The sequence below is a fragment of the Chiloscyllium plagiosum genome, unplaced genomic scaffold (assembly GCF_037043375.1).
Source record: "Chiloscyllium plagiosum isolate Xiang-an unplaced genomic scaffold, Cpla_swu_hap1 HiC_scaffold_5, whole genome shotgun sequence".
Lineage (NCBI taxonomy): Eukaryota > Metazoa > Chordata > Chondrichthyes > Orectolobiformes > Hemiscylliidae > Chiloscyllium > Chiloscyllium plagiosum.
The window spans coordinates 41,905,728-41,922,601 of record NW_028270143.1 but is presented as its reverse complement, the minus strand read 5'-3'; the positions used below and the strand labels follow the sequence as shown (position 1 = coordinate 41,922,601).

The 16,874-nt window shown below is 36.8% G+C and overlaps 1 protein-coding gene across 11 annotated transcripts in view; it reads left to right on the top strand.

Moving 5' to 3' along the window:
- phf14 (PHD finger protein 14) overlaps nt 1–16,874 on the top strand; it is a 303,155-nt gene that overhangs the window by 161,722 nt on the left and 124,559 nt on the right. Inside the window, exon 17 of one of the 11 annotated variants that reach the window (XM_087987121.1) lies at nt 3,394–3,535. The exons of the other annotated variants lie outside the window; for them this stretch is intronic. Within the exon in view, the coding sequence (XP_087843247.1) occupies nt 3,394–3,439 (46 nt within the window). The 3' untranslated portion in view covers nt 3,440–3,535. Of the gene's footprint in view, nt 1–3,393; nt 3,536–16,874 lie in introns of those variants that run through there. 11 annotated transcript variants of the gene reach the window in all.

Here is a 16,874-nt window from a genome sequence, read left to right as displayed (position 1 = left end):
CAGATTTAGAAGATTGGGCAGTGATTGACTTGAGGATTGTTGACCTTAATTTGATTATTCTTTTATCTTACTTCTGGGGAATCCTTTATCTGGCGAATCCCTTACTCTGAAAAATTGGTAGAGCATTTACATTGGTGTTGGTGGAAGTCCTTTTTTTTTATCGAGAGGGCGTTTTAATTTCATATGTCATCCATGAAAACTAATTGTGCTAATGAAGTTGTTTCATTTTTTTGTCCTATATACTGATCTTGTGAGTAATCTCAAGAGGAGGTTGTGGACATCTTTCATCACATGCTGTGCTTTCTTTTTTCTTATATACTGGATTTCTTTCACAACAATGTTGTTAATTTTATTGACTATTCTACATCACGGGATGTATAGTAAATTGTGCTGCCAGTACTGATTTCATCAAAAGTTCATCAAAGCTCTCAGTGGTGTGGATTGCTTAATTGTAGCAGCAGCATTTGGTTGTTTTTCCAAGTCTTTGTTGGAGTGATCATCACTGTGACAACATGCTGAAAATCAAGCTCCAGAGTTGACAGAAAAGTTAGTATTTTTAAAAATCTATGGAAATTTTGCCAATTTACCTGGTTTCAGATCCAACTTGACAGAAAACAAGGACCGTATTTCTGTACTAACAAGAATTGCTATTTATTGCAAATAGTTAGACTCTAGTTATAGGTAAACAATTACAGATCATTTCCATATGACTCTAATTAAAACTCTAATCCTTTTATAAGCCCTCCCCACATTCGCAAACAGACAAGGAAAAATAGGTAATTGGCAAAGGAAAACTTGGAAGCAGTTCAGTTGTTTCCATTCACGGGTTGCTGAGATGATTCTTAAGACAGTCAGAATGTTATTTCTCAGACATCTTTCTTCGAATGCTTCCATGGTTTGCAGGAGAAGCAACATAACTGGATTGTTTATAAAATGTTTGAGTGTCCAGTTAAAAGTTGCAGTTACAGTAACCACTGAAGAAAAGATGGTCCGATTTTTTTCAGGTTTAAAATGTATTTAGACTGCAGAGAACAGAGAGACAGCTCCTGTACTGGTAGAGATTGATATACTTATCTGTAAAATGTTCGCAGTCCCAAGCTGTTCAGTTACCTGACAATCTATCTCACCGTTGTTGACAGGATTTTATTATTAATGACTAGACACTAATTCATTTGAAAACCATCCTCTTGTTGCCACCCAGTTGCACCAAACAAAATCCCTTCGGCTCTAATTCATCTTCAGCCACTTTAATTATTGCTTGTTCAAATTGTTATTTATACAAAGCTTGCCGTAAATGTCGAGTTACTTGCTTCTCAAAGCATGCAGCAGTCTTTTAAAGCACTGGTTTGGAAACAATTCTTTTTCATTTAATTCACCAATTTTAAAGAAGCACAAAAATAAAAAGACAATCTTTACAATCCTCTGAAGATTCTTCAGTGGTAGCAGGGCTGGAAAACATTTCCTGTAACCCTTTGAAATCCCTGTGGCTTCTTCACTGCTGATGGGGTGAAATAAATGTCGGACTTCAGTAGAAATTATTTCTGCTAATTGAAACGTCTTGTGATGTCGCAGGTTTATAACACCAACATAATTGATTTTTGGAGGTTATCTTTTTAAGTTCGGCCATTAATCTTGAAAGCCCTGTGTGGTCTTCCACTGGTTGTGCTTTAACCAATGCTTCAATAACCAAATTCTCTTCTATGGTTTGTCCCTCAAAAAATGGCAATTGACTTTGATCAACTTGATGTCTTTGTTCTCATTATATCGTTCTGATAAATGTCTTGGTCTTCACCATCATAGACTCCAAGAGAAATTGTGAATATCTCCCCTATTGGAGAATAAATCGCATAGGAATCATCCAACCACAGTACTTTCTTGTGGCTCTCATGATTCTATTGAATCTGAGCACCAGCAATTGTCAAGGAATTTATCCTGCTGTTCAGTGTTTGTATACTGGAATAATTGAAGGCTGCTATTTTCTGTCTTTCTGCCCATCATGTTACTGGTGAACTTTAAATTTGTCATTACTTCCAATTCTTCTCAATGTGTCAATTGCTTGTATTACTGCAGAGGGATTTTAAATGTTATACTTCAATATTGTACAAAATCTGATATTTGAAATTTCTTGTCTTGGAATGAAGTTTTATATTAAATTTATGTAAAGCTTGAGAGTGTCTTTGCAGCTGTTCCTTTATTCGCCAGTATGAGTAAATTGTGTATTGCTATTGAACTGTGTAAAATTCTTCTAATAAAGTTTTTTAAGTTGTATTTTCTCGTTGTTCTGTAGTGTTTATAGACTCTATAATCAGAACATTTTTGTAAAAATATTCTTTAAATAAAGCTTTTTGATTTGGTTCAAGCACTTAAGGACTTGTAAATCTGAATTTTCAAATAAATGAAGAAAACTGCTGGTTTGTAAAATTAAATCATGAATTTGCAATATTTTCCCATTCTTCCAGATGGATTTCCTGTTTTATTTCAAGCAAGTAATTTACACATTATCCACTTCTTCTTGGACTGATTTGCATCTTTTGTCCCTGACGAAATGGTATCTTTCACTTTTTGTCATGTTGTAAATATTAACGATATTTTCATAAAAAATAATTTCTGGTGCCAGAATGACTTAATTGATTATAACCATCTTCTGCCTACAACTTAACTCTCACCTTTGCTTCTGGTATTGCCAGTTTAAATAAATTATGTCCTTTTTAAAAGATATTTTTCTGAAGCTTCTTAGTGTCAATTGTGTTAGTGGAAGTGCTCTGTTTTATGGTAAGTACTTCTTGACTGTTTTTTAGCCTCTCAGCCTAGGATTGTGAGGTACAGGGTGATTTTGTTTTAATCCTTTCCTGAAGTTCCTTAACATATAGTTAGAGCCTGTAAGTGTCCACTTCTGTGCAGGTTTGTAAATTGAATCTTAGTCATACTTGGGCAGTATGACATATTCTGTCGGTCACACTGACTTTTTGGACAGTTTCTCCCCAGTGTAAGGAACAATATGAATATGAATTATTTTTTTTTTTAAATGACTAAGATAGAGATATAACTTTACTTTTACTTTAGAGCTGTTCTTCGAGCTTGGTACAGAAATGTCTTATAGGCCAATTTAATGAGGTTACACAACTTGAAGTGAAGAGATAGGGAGTTAGTTTAGTGCATCTTAAAAAAAAGATAAAAATCTGCTGTTGCCTCGTGATGGAGTCCAGAAACTACTGAGACACAGAAATCTAAAAGGGAGTCAGTCATTGTGCATCTATGTGCCAGAATGTGAAGGCAAGTGTTAAACTTTCTCGTAAGAAATCTGGCAAGACTGCTGCAAACTTGAGTATAAGGAGCCCCTGTTTTTTTTAATGACATTTGAGTAATAGTGACTTTAGTTTTCGTCCTGTCTAGGCACCTCGGAGAGGTAACAACTGAAGATAAAGCAGCACTTGGCTGAAATAAAATAAAACAAGGAAGTGCAGATGCTGGAGATCTGAAAAAAAATCAGAAATTGATGGAAAAACTCAGTAGGTCATGCAACATCTGTGGGGAGAAAATAGAGTTAATGTTTTGAGTTCAATAACTCTGGTCTGGTTCTGAATTTCTGGTTTTGTTTCCTAAAAGGAAACTGGCTGCAGTTGTGCTAGTTGGAGCACGAAACCTTGATATAAGATAATGATGAATTTTTGCTAGGGCTTTGTAAGGATATTGTTGCTGGAACAAGGTGAATGAGTTTGAATTATTTTCTGGTGTTCACAATGACACCTTTGCAACTTTTTAGTTAAGTGTAATAGGCTAATTTTCCTTGTTTAACAAACATTTTACTCTTTGTGTTAAATGTACACCTGCAAGTCTCTTGTAAATATGTTTAGAAATTGAGCTCCATAGGTTTAATAATGTTTGTGTCTATCAAGCCAAAATTATTTGTCCACTCTGTGTCAATTGTAGAAACTGAAATACATCCTGAGCTTATCTCTACAATTAATCCTTTTATATCAATTATATTTTTCACCATTTCTTACAAGAGAAACAATTGCACACAAAATAAATACAATTGCGGATATGATATACTCATTGTCCTCCTTTGTGTTTATTTTGATATGGTTAACTGTGTTGATCAATGTAGCATTTGTTAGAAGTAAATCTTTTGTATATGCAGTTCATGTTCGTGTTAGTTCTAACATTGGTATTAAAGTGGCTGAAAAATTCTTTAGTAGCTTTGTTTGCAGTCAAGTACATCAGTTACTTAACATTTAGAAAAGTATAGCATTTTTATGACATAAGCTAGTTGCTGCTTTTTATATGTAATTTGCAAATTGTTTCATGTCATGGCCAGTAGTCAGTTTTATACATACATCAGTATGTACCGATACATACATATAAACAAAACACGCATGATAACAGGAAAAGAGGCATATCAGGAACTAGGTTCACATAACTAACTAGAACCAGAGGCCATGACAACAACTGACGTGCAAAATTGAACAGGTAAACTTGACTTGGGCTTTTACAATCCTAAATATTGACAAAGAAATATGACCACAAATTTTGGTGATGAGATATCAGGTTTTTGGACAAGAAATATATGCATTACACAATATAGGTAAATTTAGCCTCAGAAGAATGTTTTAATGATAAAAATGAAGAATTACTCTAATGTACAGATTGTTTAATTTCATTTTCATTCATGCTGTATTTAACTGAATTTAAATCTCTGACAATGTATCAGTGAATATATAAATGTGAGATATTTAAGTAGAACTGCAGTGTTCAGTTTCTCTTGCGTTTATTTTGGAGACTCAACGCCATCATATCAAATATCCATCATATTTGTGCTGTGGAGGGAAAAGCTGAGGAGAGAAGTATTTATTGGCCTAAACTTTGATATTCTTAGATTGGAATATTGGAAAGGATTGCATTTTGCTTATCACAGTACTATAAACTACCTCATTAATAATATTTAAGTCCATAAAATGGTCCCTCCTTATCTTTAAAGTTGGATTGTAGATAATGCAGTATTGCTTTCTCTAATACGTGTAAATTTAGAAGCTCCATTCTGTTGAAACTATATTTCAATATATTTCACAATATTAAGAATCACTGATGTGTGTAAATTTGCTGCATAGAAATTTGATGATGTAACTGCAAATAGGAAAATATACATGACGGAGCATTATACTGCAATGCATGAAAAGGTTGCTGACACTTCATTACTTTTTCCTGATTTAACAATCCTTATTTTTACAAGCTTAGAATGTTGAAAGTATCTTAAGCAGGCTACTTTTAGAGTTCATTTCACCAGGGAGCTGTGAGTGACCTTATTGCTTTTGTCAGATAAAAAGGTCTAAAGTTAGGTTTTCATAATTTAGAAAAGTTGGCACAACTGAATGGAATATCCTCAGAAGTACAACTTGTCCACAGCAATTGCAGGGCATCATCTCCATATTTGTTAGCATTTATTATTCTGAATTGTCCTAAAGCAGTATTTAAATTTGCAAGATGGTACATTTTCTTGTCATTTTTATGCCCAATCGCTGAGTGAGATTCTCCCAATTTCTTATGGTTCTGGATTGGATATTAACTCTCCTTTGTATGCAATCATTATCCTCTTTCTCTCCCCACCCACCCCCCCCCCCCCCCCCCCCCCCCCCCACCCCCCACCAAAAAAAAACACAGCTTCAGTTGTTCACATTTTGTAATTTTACAAAGGATCCCTTTGCACTTGGATACCTTTCTTCTATTCCAAATTGTGTTTTAAAAGGATCCACCAAAATCAAAAGGTTATTAATTATTAAACACAAGAAATTATAATGCAATAGACATGCAGGTTAGAGAAAGGTGAGTTTTTAAAAAATGCGAATTAGTCTCGGAATCATTTGTGAACAGTACTAGTGAAATGTCACAACCATTTCAATGTATGTCACTGGTAGCACTGATGTTGGTAATTGATTTTCAAGATCCTTGGATTTGTAGTTTGGCTGACTTTTGTCTTGATCCCTTTCAGCAGTGGCTGACTGACAGCAATCAGAGTCTTTTTTTTCCCCTTTACCTGCTGTGTAGATTGTTTAAATGACTGTTCTCAGCTGTAATCCTCAACACAGTAGTCCACACAGTAGGACGGCGGGCCACTAACACATACAGACTTGTGTTGCATTTTTACTCCCTAAGTTCCACACAGGACTTTGCCAGACAGCAACTGAATTTACATCTGTCACTTTATCACTATAGTAGACTTCTAAACATAACATCTTGGAGTTAAAAAATTAAAAATGCCAATGGTACTCAGGTTTCTGATCTGTTATGACAAAATGTTCTACTTGATTTGCTGTGGAAACACTTCTCCAAGTCCAATGGACAAAATACTTGGTGTTTCTGATTCATGTTAGTTTAACACATTTGGTATCTCATTTATTTGCTGCTAATAAAATAATAATTTGGAAACCTAGATTTCAGTGGATGTTTGCCCGGGAAATTCTTCCGTTTAATCATTTTTCTTAATGCACTCAAATCAACAGTACAATATATATTTTCTGTGTTTAATCAAGGTTTCTTAAGTCCAATTTGATTTATTTTCTCGACTACTTACTGCCAAAGTTTGATTGCATAATATGCTTTATAGTCAGAGGTTTTCCTGCTAACCTAATTTAAGCTCTTCGATACAATGAACCAATTTCATTATTTTTAAATCGGGAAATGGTGGGAACTGTTAAACTATCAAATTTTAACTATATGATGCTGAATCTCTTTCCCTATGCTTAAGTCAGCTCCCCTTTCCTTTGCCAATCCATCTTATACATTACTTGTCGCCAATCTGCCTAGTTCACATCTGCCCCATTCTTGTCACAACAGGAAGCTGTAAAGCATGTATCAGCAGTAGAATTTTCACTGCGTAATTTAATGAGTTGTCGTAGAAGTAACATTTATGTAGATTGCATGTAGAAGGTTGAAACAAAAACATATAAGCAGATTAAATAAACTACAGAAAAGCATATTAAATGTTACAGATATTTTTCCATTGAAACAGTGACTTAGGTATTTATATTGCTAATAGTATTCATGTCCATCTCTTTTTTTCTGATATTAATAAAATTCAAATAGCTTTAATTTATCATCTTGGCTGCATAGTAAAGATAGATGTCTCCAAAAAAATGTTGATAAACTATAATTTTTTTTATTTATTTGCCATTCACTAGAATACCTGGACTAACAGATTATGAAGGTAACCAGATTGCGCTGAAACATTTTCATTTTTTTTCTTATTTTATAAAAGATTTTGTGATACACATAAATTGTAACCTATGTCAATTACAATTCTGAATTGATTTTAAGAGAGATGGTTTACTGGACCTGATTAGTTCCAAGACCCATTTCAGAAACATATGTTTTACAAGTTTTACAGAAATCATTAAATTTATTATAACAAGCACAAAAGAAATAACACTTAATAACAGCAAAGTCCTCAGATTTGATGAACTTTTTGGGATGCTGGTTGTGACATTGGTTGACTGGATGATCATCTTCTATTCTGTTCACAAATGTTCCTCTGTCTTCAGTCTTCCTTTCTGCTGTATTGAAACACAAAACTCAGGCTTTATTAGCCCTTAGTAAGCACTAACTCCTGTGCTTAATCAGACACATCCTGAATTCAGTTACAAAACTGAACCATTTTAAATCATTGAGCCCCTGACTAAAAGCTGTACCCACTTTAGAACTTTCTGACATTTCCTTGCCAAAGTTCATGTTATCTTGAGCTGTAAAGATACCAATAAAACCAGGTACTTTACTTTTGACCTAGCCATATGTTTTCTCCCCTGCATAAACTGTTTAAAAACTAAACGCAATTAAACAGAATATAATTTAATTCCTTGCTTAGCCAAATCAACACTACTAACTAGTGAAAAGTAACTCAGTCCTACGTTTGTACCTATGAAGCTGTAATGTTTACTAAGGATATGTATTTGCTTCTCAGTGCAATATAACTCAACAAATTAGAATGTCTTTGTGCCTTGATGGTTTTACTATTTTAACCAGCCTGAAAATAACTGCAACACTGATTTCTTTCAAAATGCTTGCTAGCCAAAGGTTGTCAGATGGCTTTTCATGTTAACCGATTTCTCTTATGATCTCGAGCAACAGGAGATAGTGGCATTATGGAAATACCATTGGACCAGTGGTCCACACTACTGCTGTGGGACATCGGTTCAGATCTGACCACTACATCTGTTGGAATATAATTTCAGTTAACAAAAAATTCTGACTAGAAAGCTGGTCTCAATGATGACCATGAAACAATCAATTTAATACTGATTTAAACAATCAATTTAATACTGATTTAAAAATGCCCTTTTAGGGAAGGAAATCTGCCAGATCTGGCCTGCATGTAATTCCAGATCTGCAGTAATGTTGTTCACTCTTATCTTCCCTTATCAGGTCATTCAGTTCAAGGGCAATTGAGTTCAAAGTTGCCCACATCCAATGGAAGCATGAGAAATGAGTGGGATACATGATTGCTTTTAGGGCCTGAATATTATTAAAAAATAAGTTATTTCTAATAAATAATAGAAATATTTAGAGCGCTATCTGTAAATTGTAACTTTGTGAACTATTCAACATAGGTTAATGTGTCTGAAATGTGTAAATAGATACAGTAACAATGAAAGAGGAACAAAAGCAGCAGTGCAATATATTTGTAATGCAAATGGAACAAAATAATCACGAGAGTATGTAATAAGTAACTGCTTCCTATAATGAGGACTCTTGAGTATAAGAATGTTTTCTAACATGATCCAGTTGATATAATTAAATGAATTTTGATCGAAAGAAAATTGAGAGTGGACCTGAGATTCAGAGCAAAACAAACTGCTTCTTTGCCTTGCCCGTCATCTTAATTTTTGTTGTCATATTCCATGGGCTTCTCTTTTACTTAGGGTTACCTCTGGCTGAGTGATCAACCTTTTCCATCTCTGTCAGTTAATCAGAGCAAAACAAAGCGTGCATCTCTTAAACAGCAACTCTGTAACTTCAAACTTGTTATTTTGCATTTAATGTAAAATATTGCCTGTATTCAGTTGGCACAGGTGAAAACAATTACTGTGAGTGTCTTTCTTTTGTTTGTGAAGTTCTCAACCCCACCAGCTACATTCAACAAGCTAAAACCTGAATGAGCATTACAGAGCATGACTTCATTAATACATGATACAAATAACAGGATTGTCTCATCCGGTTTACAAACTCAAATATGTCAAAATTTTGATCAGAAGTCCATTGAACAATCTTTTTATTCGGGCAGTGCTGTATCAATGCACGTGGTAGTTTCAAGTTAAAAGTCTAACTTATCTGAGGAATAAGAGAATGGTCAAAGAAAGAATAGGGCCGATCATGGATAGCATAGGGAACTTGTATGTGGAGTCTGAGGAGGTAGGGGAAGCCCTAAATGGGTTTTTTGCTTGTCTTTACAAATGAAATGAACTTTGTAGTGAATGAAACCTTTGAAGAGCAGGTGTGCATGCTGGAATGGATAGAGATAGAGGAAGCTGATGTGCTGAAAATTTTGTCAAATATTAAGATTGACAAGTTGCCAGGCCCGGACCAGATTTGTCCTCGGCTGCTTTGGGAAACAAGAAATGCGATTGCTTCGCCACTTGCAAAGATCTTTGCATCCTCGCTCTCCACTGGAGTCGTACCTGAGGACCGGAGAGAGGCAAATGTAATTCCTCTCTTCAAGAAAGGAAATAGGGAAATCCCCAGCAATTACAGACCAGTAAGTCTCACGTCTGTCGCCTGCAAGGTGTTAGAAAGGATTCTGAGGGATAGGATTTATGACCATCTGGAAGAGCATAGCTTGATTAAACGCAGTCAACACGGCTTTGTGAGGAGCAAACCTTATCGAGTTCTTTGAGGATGTGACTAGAAAAGTTGATGAGGGTCGAGCTGTGGATGTGGTGTATGTGGACTTCAGCAAGGCATTTGATAAGGTTCCCCATGGTAGGCTCATTCAGAAGGTTAGGAGGAATGGGATACAGGGGAACTTAGCTGTCTGGATACAGAATTGGCTGGCCAACAGAAGACAGCGAATGGTAGTAGAAGGAAAATATTCTGCCTGGAAGTCAGTTGTGAGTGGTGTTCTGCAGGGCTCTGTCCTTGGGCCTCTACTGTTTGTAATTTTTATTAGTGACTTGGATGAGGGGATTGAAGGATGGGTCAGCAAGTTTGCAGACGACACAAAGGTTGGAAGTGTTGACAGTATAGAGGGCTGTTGTAGGCTGCAGCGGGACATTGACAGGATGCAGAGATGGGCTGAGAGGTGGCAGATGGAGTTCAACCTGGATAAATGCGAGGTGATGCATCTTGGAAGGTTGAATTTGAAAGCTGAGTACAGGATTATGGATAGGATTCTTGGCAGTGTGGAGGAACAGCGGGATCTTGGTGTGCAGGTACATAGATCCCTTAAAATGGCCACCCAAATGGACAGGGTTGTTAAGAAAGCATATGGTGTTTTTGCTTTCATTAACAGGGGGATTGAGTTTAAGAGTTGTGAGATCTTGTTGCAGCTGTATAAAACTCTGGTTAGACCGCACTTGGAATACGTCGTCCAGTTCTGGTCGCCCTATTATAGGAATGATGTGGATGCTTTGGAGAGGGTTCAGAGGAGGTTTACCAGGATACTGCCTGGACTGGAGGGCTTATCTTATGAAGAGAGGTTGACTGAGCTTGGACTTTTTTCATTGGAGAAAAGGAGGAGGAGAGGGGACCTAATTGAGGTATACAAGATAATGAGAGGCATAGATAGAGTCGCTAGCCAGAGACTATTTCCCAGGGCAGAAATGGCTAACACGAGGGGTCATAGTTTTAAGCTAGTTGGAGGAGAGTATAGAGGGGATGTCAGAGGCATGTGTTCTTTACACAGAGAGTTGTGAGAGCATGGAATGCGTTGCCAGCAGCAGTTGTGGAAGCAAGGTCATTGAGGACATTTAAGAGACTGCTGGACATGCATATGTTCACAGAAATTTGAGGGTGCATACATGAGGATCAATGGTCGGCACAATATCGTGGGCTGACGGGCCTGTTCTGTGCTGTACTGTTCTATGTTGTATGTTCTACGTTCTAACTGATGTCCTGTTCTGAGATCTCTGAAACGTATAGTATTTTAATAAGGTTATATTCAAATAAACCGTTTAAAATAAATCTCTTTCCATGGATGCTGTCTGACTGTGATCGCCAGCATTTGTTGATTTCAGTTAAAATAACTGGCGGTAAAGGGTTAAGACAATAAGGTTTCTCTGATTTTCTCCCAATATAATAGCAGTGATGCATTATCCTTTAGTGTTTTTTTGTATTCTGCTCTACGTTCAACAAAAATATTGACGTTCAAGCTCCCCCAAACTCTTGTCTCTTATTGTTACATTATTTTCAAGTTTGAGTAAGATTTGAATCAGCATTGAAAGTGCAAGACCAGATGTTTGCTCACTCATTTTTTATTCTCTATCTTTAACGTTTCTTCACTAGAATATTAGGTAACAGTGTCTGTTATCTTAATTCCTATCAACTAGCAGTTTAAATGAAGAAAAATCGTTGTTAGCATTCACAGATATTCAAGAGTAAGTCAAATATTCATATAATAACATAAACTAGGAGTAGATGTAAGTTATTTTTCCCTGAAGAAGGGCTTATGCCCGAAATGTCGATTCTCCTGCTCCTCGGATGCTGCCTGGTCTGCTGTGTTTTTCCAGCACCACATTTTTCAACTCTATTTTGTCCTCAAGCCTGCTCCACCATTTAATAAAAGTAAATCCAATCTGATCATGACTCACTCTATTTTCCTACTTGCCAACTATAACCTTTGAATCTCTTAGCAATCAAAAAGTTTTCAAACTCAGTCTTAAAAACATTTAATGATCTCAAACACCATTACTGTCTGTGGAAGGGAAATCTGCAGATTAATGACTTTGAGATAAATTTGCTCATTCCTCCTAATTGTGAGATCCTTTATTTTCAAACAGTGTTCCCAAGATCTTATCTCCAACTCATGGGGAAGCACCCTTTCAACATCCATGTTTCCCTCAGGATATTGTATGTTTCAATAAAATCAGCCCTCATTTCTTTCTTTAGCAAGAACATTTTTTACTTTATTCATCATGGGATATTGCCGTCACTGACTATAATTATTGTCCATCCATAATAGCCCTCTGAAGGTAATTTTGAGCTGCCTTGATGAACCACTGCACTCTATGATGCAGCATGTCTGCAATGCTATTTGGGGACGAGTTTCAGAATTTTGGCTCGATGGCTGAAGGAATGGGAGTATACAGCAATTTTTAAAAATTAACTGGCACTTATGGGACCATGAGTGTACACTTGACTATTCTAGTTGATCAAGAGGTCCATGTAATCAATGCAAAACCATGCACTAAGTCATAGAAGTGTAATGCAGTGGATATGCACATCACTGTTATACTTTATTTACAGCATAAATCATTTAAATAATAATGCACCTTGCCTTAAATAAAACTTACAGCAGAAAGCCTTCTCAATGACAACCTCAACTGACTACTCAAAGGTCATGATAATATGATAAATGTCTGGTTTATGAGATATACAATTTTTGCCGGTTTATTGAGACTGCCGGTTCACAACGTGCCGTTAAAACAAAGTTTGCCATAGTTCCAAGTCAGGATGATGTATGTGACTTGAAGGGGCACTTGCATTTGATGGCTTTCCGATGCATCTACTTTTGTCATTCAGCTGATAGAGGTTTGCGATTTAGAAACTAATGTCAGGACCTTGGTGAGTTACTATCATGTAAATGGTATACACTGTTGCTACTATGCATCAGTGGTGAAGAAAATGAATGTGAAAGGTAGTAGATATACTGCTACTGAAGGACTCTGTTCTCCGTTGTTGATTGTCATCTACCAACTCCCTTCAGCAGATGAAACTATACTCCTCCATGTTGAACCCCACATGAGTGCAAGAAGGGCACAAAATGTACCCTTAGTGGGGGATCTCAATTTCCATTGCCAAAAGGGGGTCAGTAGCACCACTATTGAAGGAGAAGATAGAGTCCTAAACGATACAGTTCCTTGCCTGCATTTGCAAGAAGTGGTGAAAGACAAACAAAAATGAAAAATACACTTGACCATATCTTCAACAATCTACTGTCACAAGATATATCTGTGCCTGTAGGTGATGGACAGGCACTGGGGACTCAAAGCATGAGTTACTTGCCACAGAAGTCCGAGCTTCTGATATGCTCTTATCACCATAGTATTTAAATAAAAACAACAAGTGCGAGAGAAACTCAGCTGGTTGGGCTACATGTGTGGAGAGACAAAAAGTTAGTGTTTCTTTGGAACTCTATTTAAATTGCTAGTACAGTTCACTTGCTCATCATGGTAATCTTAAGGATGTAGCTAGTGGAGGATTCAGTAATTATAGTGCCATTGAATGTCAAGAGGTGATGGTTAGATTCTCTTGTTGGAAGTGGACATGGCATTGAGTGGCATTAACGTTACTTGCCACTTGTTAGTCCAAAGCATGTCAACCACATATTGCTACATATAAGCATGAACAGTTTCAGTGTCTGAGGGGTCACAAGTCATGGAAAACATTGTAAAGCCAACAGTAAACATCCCTACTTCTGAACTTAAGATGGAGACAATGCCATTGATGAACCAGTGTGGCACTTTCATACACACAGCTTGTCAACTCAAAAATGACCCCCCTTATCCCTATCACTGCTTCCTGTTAACTAATCAGTCCTCTATTGAACCTAGTATGTTGCCCATACACTGAACTCTGACTTTGTGTAATGACTTTTAGGTAAAACCCTATCAAATGCCTTTTAGGTAAAACCAATTATCCAATTTTCAAAAGGTCTCTCTGTATTCATTTTGTTTGATACTTTCTCAAAAACTCTAATAAATTAGTCAAACACTTTCACATTCCTATAACTATGTTGATTCTGCATATTGCATGAAGATTTTCTCAGTGCCCAGCTATAACTATACTAGCAATTACCATGAAGTTTAAAACACTAGTCTTAGATCCCTAACTCCCAACCTCTAAATTTATAAGAAATTCAAGCTTTTCATAATCATTGCTACCTAGAGACTCATTTGTTATGAGTTCATAAATTTATCCTGGCTCATCACACATTACTACTCCTAGGACAGCCTGTTCTCTGAAGCACAGACAGAAATTCCTGGAGAAATTCAGTAAGTCTGCCATATCTGCAGAGAGAAAACAGAGTTAACATTGAGTCCTGTGACTCTTCTTCAGAATCGAAGGTCTGAATTCTCTGCTTTGTCTCCATAGATGCCAAACCTGTTGCGATTCTCCAAGAATTTCTGTTTCTGCTTCAGTTTTCCAGCATCCACAGTTCTTTGTTTTATTGGTTCTAGGCTGTAGTGCTTTGAGAAATTGTGTTGAAAACATTGTGAACTTATCTTTCATCCTCCTTTTGCCTGCCATTGTGATTCATCCAATCAATATGCCTCTTAAAATTGTCTGTGATTATTGTGGTAATTTCTTTTAGTCTCATTTATTTCTTCCTGTATAGCCTATCCAAAAGTATAACTAAAAATATAGGGTTCCATCAACTATTTATGCCAGTGATTTGTTTCCTTTGCTTTTTCTTATCTCCAACTAAGATAGTTCCATAACCTGATCTTTGGAACTGAGATCATCTGTCATTATTGTACAAATGTCACCCTTAATCAACAGAACTACCTCACCTTTTCCTAGCTTTCCATCTTTCAGAAATGTTGTTACCCTGATTATTCAAGTTCCAGCCTTGGTTGCCATGCAGCACATCTCTGTAATGGCTATTAGATCACATGTGCACTTATTTATATTTGTGATTTAAAAAAAAATTATTACAAATACTATATACATCCAGATTCGGAGCTTTTAGCGCTGTCTTTGTACTATTTTTTGCAGATTCTCAAATCGTCTGGTGCACTTCTAAATTTGTAGGTTTGGTCCATTCCTGCCAGACTTAATTATCATTAGCTTTATTGCTTCCTTGCTGTAATTTTTTTCTCCCTTTTGGTATGGTATGGAGGATGGTATGGAGTTGGCCTTAAAGCAAAAAAGCTTAGCCTGTCTTAGAATCAACAAAATTGCTTCACCCACCCTCTAACACCCATCTCGACCTTATCCAGGAATATAGTCAATGGTGGCTATGCTTCACCAAGGAAGAGATCACTGAGCTCTGCCATCTTCTCCAGTTAGACCTGCAACCGCACAGCAGGATAATGATGATGCTGCAGTGACTATCAAGGTCATCGTGGCTGTCAATCTTTACACGCCAGGGTCCTTCCATGCTGGACTGGTTGACAACGTCAAAATTTCTTAATAGGTTGTGCTGCATCATGGAGTCACTAAGGCCTTGAATACATAGTCAGAAAACTCCATTATTTTTCCTCTCAGCGATAACATAAGCAGAGCAAGCAAAGGGATTTTCTAGGATTATGAACTTTCCTGATGGCTCATGGGCTAGCAGCTATGTAGAGATAACATATTTTAATGTGGAGATGTGTATAGTCTGTAAAGGGTTTCACTTCAAGTGTGAAGTTTGTGAGAAACCTGAGATTGTCAGTTACTCTTGCCATCTAAAATATACCACATTGAACCAAAAGTGATTGCTTATGACAGTGACTCCTCCTCCGTTGATGACATTATTGATGGTGATCACTGTCTCATAGTCAGTCAGTGTTCAGATAGTGAGAGCCATGTTGTGATCTGGAATTTGTAGCAAATCATTAAACAAGGTGTATATAAATAATGTTTCTGCTACTTGGATCATTTGGGGCAACCGACTAACACTTGCCAAAAAATGCTTTGTAATCCATGGTGGTCTCCGCAATCTGTTAATCATCAGGACACAACACAACGTACTATTTAACCCTGTCTCTTATCTCTTTCTTGCCCTTCGGAAGGTGCCTTATTTCCTTTTCCTTTTCTTGTTCCCCGTCATCTGGCTTATGCCCTCGTTGGTACTTCCAAACTAGGTCCATTAGTTAATCCTGTTTAAATTCACCTTCAGTAACAAGCTCAGAATCATGGAATTTACATTACAAAAGGAGGCCATTTAATCCATTCTGTCTATTCCAGCTCCCAAAATATCTATCCAACTAGTCCCCATTCTCCAGCCCTATCTCGGTAGCTCTCTAAATTAATCACTTTCAAATATATATCCAGTTCTTTTTTGAAATCTCTTATGGAATCCACCTCCACCACTCTGTCAGGCAGGACATTCCCAATCCTAACAACTCTGTGAGCAAAGAAATTTCTCCTCCTCTCACCCCTGGAAAGTTTGTCAATGGCTTCAAAACTTGCACCTTGCTTATCTCAACAATCTAGTATGCATCCATCCAGGCCTGGAGACTTCTCTACCTGAAGTGCTGATAATCTTTTTAGCATCTCTTCTATCATTATACTGTTCAGTTGCTCAACACTTGCGTTTTCAACTAGGTCGTTGTCAGCATCTTTTAATTTGGTAAAGACAAGCAAAGTACTCAGTACGTCTGCCGTACCGTTCGCTTCAGTGATCAGCTTACCCAGCTTGTTTCTTATGGATTCCTTGCTATCCTTCACTAATATTTAACTCTGAATATGTTTGAAGACCATTTTACTATTGAATATGTTTTAGCGCAACCTGCCATCTTTTTCTCATGCTTCCCCTTAGCTCTTACTTATTCCAACCTTAGCCTCTCTCCTGAATTTGAGATACAGTTCCTGATTTCTATTGCTGTTATTATTCTGGTCTGCATCATATGCCTTTTTTTTTTTTCTCCCTTATTTTCTCACCAATGTCCTTGATAATCCATGGGATTCTAGCTTCAGTTACCCCATATTAATTTCTCGTGGCATGTACCCAACATACACCCCTT